General features: G+C 43.4%; 1 protein-coding gene across 1 annotated transcript in view; it reads right to left on the reverse strand.

The window, feature by feature from the left end:
- The window catches only part of EFCAB8 (EF-hand calcium binding domain 8), a 63,295-nt gene extending 61,371 nt beyond the window's left edge, over positions 1-1,924 (reverse strand). The window contains exon 1 of the mRNA XM_081291464.1: positions 133-1,924. Within this exon, the coding sequence (XP_081147590.1) occupies positions 133-220 (88 nt within the window). The 5' untranslated portion in view covers positions 221-1,924. The remainder of the gene's footprint in view (positions 1-132) is intronic.
- Positions 1,925-7,423: the final 5,499 nt, after the last annotated feature.

The following is a 7,423-nucleotide window of genomic DNA, read 5'->3' on the forward strand; positions in this document are numbered from 1 at the left end:
ATGCCTAGCTGATAAAAAGTTTTAAATGAGATGCTGTACCCAAAAGTGTTTGTCACGTCTGAGCCCTCAACACATCCCAGACATGGGGTCCTATTCAGAAGTCAAAAAGACTGAAACTGCAGTATGCTTTACCTCCATTTGAATCAATGTTCTCCGCAAACATTCTCTCTAACTTGGCCAGGTGTAGCTCAGAAAACAGCGGAGTCCTGTGTTCAGGCATCTGGCCACATGTGATGGATGATATCTTGGGTGTGGGAGCCTTCTTGTCCTGGAATTCACCTGGGCTAGATGGCTGGAACAAATTTGACTACAAAAATGAGGGTCTGAGAGGGTTAATCTTTGAGACAAGCATTTTTCAGTACATTTCTCTTACTTAAAGAGAAAATCTTTGGGGAAGAACAAGTAGTGTAAGACTACTACAACTAATGGAAACAAATAAGTCGTGCCCACTTTGAGGCCTAGAAAGATCAGGAAAAAATCTAGACTGCAAGGTCAGGGATATGGCTCAGTAGAAGAACTATCCAGCGTGTGTGAGGCCCTGAGTTTGGTCCTCAGCACAAAGAAAGAAGGAAGGAAAGAAAGAAAAAAAATGAAAGAAAAAGAAAAATATGGACTGTGGTTCTTGGAGGAATTAACCTTGTTCCCCCCTTCTCCAGATGCCACAGCTGAGGTTCAGGGCAGACACAAGGGCTTCGGCTCCAGTGACAAAGCAAGCGTGCTTACCCTCCTGTGGATGCTCACTCCCATGATCCACGCACTCACTTCGTGCCTGACACTGTGGGTACAACGAGCGAGGAGGCCCTGCCAGGAGGCCCTGCCTCCACGCAACCCAAGAGATGGAGTCAGTGTTCTCACCACCTACCCAGGCCCCTAGTAGAAATTCAGCACTATGCCATCTTAAGCGCTTCCTTCTTCTCCCTTATTATTGTGTTTTTTTGGGGGGAGGGGGTGTCACTGGAGATTGAACCCAGAGGTGCCTTACTACTGAGCTATACCCCCAGTGCTTTTTTTTTTTTTTTTTTTTTAAAGACAGGGTCTTGCTAAGTTGCTGAGGCTGGCCTCAAACTTGCAATCCTCCTGCATCAGCCTCCCAGGTGGCTAGGATTATAGGCATACAGTAGTGCACCCAGCTTCTAATCTACCTTTCTAATTTCCAAGAACAAACCATGTTCCAGGCACACCAACTGCTCTCCCACCCCTGTATGACAAGTGTTCCTCTTGTATACACTGTCCCCATGCACGGTTTAACCCCACCTCTCCCTGGGTGAACTTCTACCCATCTGCAGAGGCTGGCTCAAATGGCACCTTCTTCAAAGAGCTTTTCCTTAACTTTCAGATGAAAAGTACCACTGCCACCTCCACATTTCCAAGTGCTCTGCCTATTCCTGCCATGCTTGGCAGGCATCTAGCTACACAAGTAGACAGCAAGATGTCAGGAAAACATCATGGCTGTGGCTCAGAGCTGCGGGTTAGAATTCTGCCTGGCTCCCCCATTTACAAGTTATTTTATCTTGGGATTCTCGAATCCCTTCCCCAAGCCACAGATTTTGAAAGCAAGGGCACATTAACTTTCCTTAATTTATACTAATTATCTTATTACCCAGCCCCAACCACTTACTACTTCATACTTATCTGTCTCGAGAATAATCAGTGTAGCCCATCTCACCCTTATCACCACTTAGTTGGACAAAATCAAGTATGGGCCATGGATGATCTGTGAATTCGGGTGCTGTTTACAGTGCACTACCTACCTGGCCTGTGAACACCTGAGTCTGCAATACCTAGTGCAGAAGCAATGGATTCCTGTGCTCATGGTGAGTTGAGGGTGGCTCCAGAACACCCCCGCACTGTACGTTCACTCTGGTGGTCTGCTTACCTTTTGAGGTTGAGGGCTTTCTTCGAAGTTCTCAGAAGATTGTGATGTTAACCTAAGACAGGGAATCACAGTCACTTTAACTCCAGTTTTGAAGGACCATGTGAGGCCGACAGAGCAGGCCGCAGGAGAGAGGAAAAGACACGATCAAGGGGGGCAGGTAGCTGCCTATTGCCCATGGATACTCCTAGCAAGCATTTGAAGAACATCCTTTTTTCCAGAGTCTTCTCTAGCAGAGAACTGCCCCCAAGTTGACAACTAAGCTTTCCTTTCCCTAATGGAATGGAGTGGTCCTACTTCTGAATTTACGGGGCTTCTCAAGTTACTTTACTTCTGACTTAAAGCCAGAGGCTTCCTAAAGGTTGGGGGGCAGGTATCAATCTTCCTACAGAAGAAATTTAGGGAACCATATGGTAGTTCAAAAATAATTCACAGGAAAACAGGTCCAGAGGTAGGTCCACTTCTAAAGGTCAAAGACATGCACCAGAGGTGGAGCAAAATGAGCCCTGAACTTCCAGAACCCTCCCAGCCTGCCTTCCATGCCCTTGCAGGCAGGATTTCTCAGGGATGGGGCAGAGCTTACGGAACTCTGTTTTTTGGTAATCAGGGTTTGAACTCAGGAGTATTCAACCACTGAGCCACATACCCAGCCCTTTTTGTATTTTATTTAGAGACAGGGTTTGAGTTGCGTAGCGCCTCCCTTTTGCTGAGGCTGACTGAATTCGTGATCCTCCTGCCTCAGCCTCCTGAGCTGCTGGGATTATAGGTTGAAACTCTTTTTTTTCTTTTTTTTTTTTTTTAAGTTTTTGATGAACCTTTATTTATTTATATGAGGTGCTGAGAATCAAACTTAGTGCCTCACACATACTAGGCAAACATTCTACCACTGAGCCACAACCCCAGCCCATGGGAACTCGCTTTTTGGCAGCATGAGGATCAGGCAAGAGCTGCATTCCCCGTAGCTCTGCTCTCAGAATGTAAAGGGCATATTCCTATTGGGCCCATACTTTGTTAGGATCCTTAGAAACCAATCTAGTTAATCAGCAAGTCTCCTCAAGCAAGAGTGGAAGTGCCGCTCTAGGGTGGCAGGGAAAGGCAAGCCAGGAAAGGCAAACATGGCATGCACAGGGGATTGGCCACCTGAGATACCTGGCTTGAACAAGGACCGGGAGGAGGTGCGAAGGAGGGAGCAACAGTGGGAAAGGAGAGTGGAAAAAAGAAATTATAAGCAAAATGAAAAATCTTAAATATATTCCCAGGAAGACTGAATGAAATAAAGGGAAATTATGAAAATTCTCAGCACAGGATAGAGAGCAAGAGGAGGAGGAGGAAGATGACAGAGGATCCATCATGAGCATCCTTTCCTAATGGTGTCTTGAATATAGTTCAGATGTAAAGACCAAAGGAGAGAAAGCAGCTACAGGGAAAAGAGGTTTCCAAGTCAAGAACCAGAATAACTGAGGGAAGTGAATCCTTTCCAGAAAAAGGAGCAGAGAGTGAAAGTGGTCTTGTGTACATGACAAGAGGCTGTTCAGATAGACATGAAACACGAACACCTGGGAATCTGGGATCTAACATTTAAGGGGAAGCTACCTTGAGGGGAAAGGAGAGAAAAAACACAGAAGGGTGGGTCGCTTCAGTAAGCCAAATCTGGGTGAAGGGGGATTCTTTACACAATTCTACAACTATTTTAAATATAATTATTTCAAAACTGTAAGAGAAATATATCTTCAACCAAGAGAGAACAGCTTTGTGTATGTTCACAGACCAAGGCAAAGAACCTTTAAAAAAAGCCATTAAAGAAAAGGACAAGGGGCGGAGGTGTCAACAGTCCAGTAGTGCTTGCCTGGCATGCATGAGCCCTGGGCTCAATCCCCAGCACCACCAAAAAAAAAAAAAAAAAAAAAAAGAGGCTGGTGTTGTGGCTCAGTGGTAGAGTGCTTGCCTAGCACATGTGAGGCACAGGTTCAATTCTCAGCATCACGTAAAAATGAATAAAAAATAATTAAAGTTTAAAAAAAAAGTATAAAAGAGGGAAATAGAAATACTACTTCCAATACTAGAGAAAACAGAAATGAAGAGTTCAATTTATATCCAGAATTAGAGCCAGACACAGTGGCACACTCCTGCAATCCCAGCTACTTGGGAGGTTGAGACAGGAGTGAAAGTTCAAAACCAGCCTTAGCAACTTAGCAAAACCCTTTCTCAAAATAAAAGAGGGCTGGGGTTGTAGCTCAGTGGTGGAGCACTTGCCTCACATGTATGAAGCACTGGGTTTGATCCTCAGCACCACATAAAAGTAAATAATTGTATTTTTTTTTTAAATCATTCATTTAAAAAAAAAAAAGGATGGGGATGCACCTAATTGGTAAAGTACCCAAGTTCAATTCCTACAGCAGAAAAATAAAATACGACTAGCGAACAGATAAGATTAGAAGTCACTGACTGGCATCAGGTTGAGAGTTTGGAACAGCTACGAGGGCAGCATGCCAGGCATGGATGGAGAATAACTGGTTGGCACTTAATAGGGGCAGATGACTGAAGGCTAACAGCATTTGCAGCTGTCCCAGAAATGGAAGAGATGCTCTCCTCTGGGCACATGGGTGCACACCTGTAATCCCAGCAACTCAGGAGACTGGGGCAGAGGATCGTAAATGTTAGGTGCCAGCCTGAGCAATTTAGCAAAACCATACCTCAAAATTAAAAATCAGAAACAGCTGGGGATATAGCTCAGCAGTAGAGTTCCCCTTGGTTAAATTCCCAGTACCACCAGAGAGAGAGAGAGAGAGAGAGAGAGAGAAAGCAGCAAGAGAGATGCACTCCTCATTCCCATCCAGCCTTTCATGTCAAGCAAGTGAATCTTAAGGCCAAGATGTCCAATTTTGGAAGACCAACAATAACCCAAATGCTCACTCACCCTGACCCAATTTGATTTCTCCAGTTAACTACACTGGCTGACAGGGAGCTATCAGCTTTCAACTCCCATTTAATGTAAGACATCTTGGCAGCTGTCTCTGAGTTCAACATAGCTCCTCTATGAAACTGCTGTGGAACTCTTGAGGGCTTCCACCTAAATGGTCACATTTAGAACAGGGAAATAAGAGGATTCCACATGAAGAACATAAATGGAATATCAGAATCCAGCCCACAAACCACAACCACACAGCCATTTTTCATCCAACATGAGATATTCTTTTTATTAATGAAGTTGAACTTACAGCAAAGAGTGACAGGAGACAGTACAAATAGCCAGGACAAAATACAAAACAATCCATAGGACAAGTACAGGTACCACCCAATAAGAACCATGGAAAATGCCAGGGAGCCCTATGATATAAAGCAGGATTCACCCAAACCTAAAGGCCCCCAGGTGGGACAGCAAAAGGCACATTGGCTTTCTAACACCCTCTGCATGAGCTCCACTTATATGAAAAGAGGAAGGCAACAAGAACATTATGTTTGAGAAGGGAGACTCACAAATCCAGGCTTCAGAGCAAGCCTGAACCTGATGTAACCTCTGCACAACCTTGGTCCATGGCACAACAGCAGGGCATGCTGGTGAAAGTCAAATCTCTTAATAGGAGATTTCAAACAGGGACATGGATCCAGATCTTAAAAGATCACACATTTAAACCAGGAAAATCATACTTAATGAGAAACTGAATGTTACCAAAATGCCAATCAATCACCAGACAAAACATTCTCCCTGGACCTAAACAGAGAACACCAACATACCAAAATAATTTCTGCTCCCATTCATCAATAATGGAGACAAAGAAAGTCGGTGGCATAAGCCTGTGATCCCAGTGACTTGGAGGGCCGAAGCAGAAGGGTTGCAAACCTAAGGCCAGCCTTGACAACTTCATGAGATCCTGACTGAAAATAAAAATAAAAAAGGGCTGGGGCTGTAACTGAGGAATAGAGAGCCCTGGGTTAAATCTCAGAACCACATTTGGAAAAAGAGAGAGGGGGAAGGAGAAGAGAAACAAAAGGATTCTGCCATATTGTAAAACATTAAAGGTAAAGTGGTCAAATGTCAAAAGTGCAGGTCCTTTTACTAGGTGTTAATGAACTTAGGGATTTAAAAAAAAAAAAAAAGGTGGTTGATTGGTTAACTTTTTTCCAGTTTTTTGGCTCAGTGAATTCATTTCTTACATGTTGGCTCACTCTCATCAATTCTACAGCAGTTTCTACATTATTCCAAGGACACACAATTACTAATCAAATGGTACCTATTTTTTCACTATAAACTATCTTTGCCAATATTTTTAATGGCAAAAATATGCTAGGTTCTGTCACAATTAATGTACTTTCCCCTCCCTGAGAGGAAACATGGAAAAAAAAGATAGAAAACTCCACCTAAAGAGCAAAAATATAATCATCAATAACTCAACAGAAAAATAAGCAGAAGGGAGGGCATTTAGAAGAAAAAGCTCCTGGGCTGGGGATGTGGCTCAAGTGGTAGCGCGCTCGCCTGGCATGCGTGCGGCCCAGGTTCGATCCTCAGCACCACATACCAACAAAGATGTTGTGTCCGCCGAGAACTAAAAAAAAATAAATATTTAAAAAAAAAATTCTCTCTCTCTCTCTCTCCCTCCTCTCTCACTCTCTTAAAAAAAAAAAAAAAAAAGAAGAAGAAGAAGAAGAAAAAGCTCCTAGATAAACCTCTGCACAAAAATAATTGTAGAATAAAGTTTAAAAGTCCTACTTGAGATTAATTCAGGCATCACTTGCTAATGCTAAGGAAATACTGAGGGGTGTTAATGGAAGGAAGCCACTATTAACACAGCTAACTCCCCTCCAGCAAGCGCCACCTTGGACTACCACTTGGAATACCACCATGCTGTCCTCTCAGGCTTTGCGAATTTTAAGGTGCCCAACTTGAGTCCTTCAGTTCTATGTAATCTGTCAAAAATTTTAAGATGTAATCTGACAGCCAGAAAGGCTTCTTTTTTTTTTTTTTAAAGGTAGTCTTTGACTGCTAGAACTACAGGGGACCCTGAAGATTACTATCAAGATCACACCTTTAGCTGGCAGTAAAAATGAGGTCAACTCTGCTCATGTGACCTTTAAAACAATGCTCTTAACTGGATATGGTGACTCCTGCTTGTAATCCCAGTGACTTGGGAGGCTGAGGCAGGAGAATCTCAAATTCAAGGCAAGCCTCAGCAACTATGCATGGCCCCAAGCAACTTAGTTAGACACCCTAACTCAAAATTAAAAATAAAAAGGGCTGGGGATGTAGCTCAGTGGTAAAGTGCCTCTGGGTTCAATCCCCAGTATCAAAAAAATTAAAACAAAACAATGCTCTTCCTACCACACTACCAAAGAGAACTCTGAGCTGGTGGCAGTGGCTGGCCTGTAGTCCCAGCTACTCTAGAGGCTGAGATGGGAGGGAGGACTGCTAAAACCAGGGAGTACAAAGACAGCTTCTTGGGCCGTGTCTCAATTAAAAAAAAAAAAAAAAAAAAAAGACTGTGTCTCAATTAAAAAAAAGAAAAGAAAAGGAAAGGAAAGGAAAGGAAAGGAAAGGAAAGGAAAGGAAAGGAA

This window comes from Spermophilus citellus (assembly GCF_964194105.1).
Source record: "Spermophilus citellus genome assembly, chromosome: 4".
Taxonomy (NCBI): domain Eukaryota; kingdom Metazoa; phylum Chordata; class Mammalia; order Rodentia; family Sciuridae; genus Spermophilus; species Spermophilus citellus.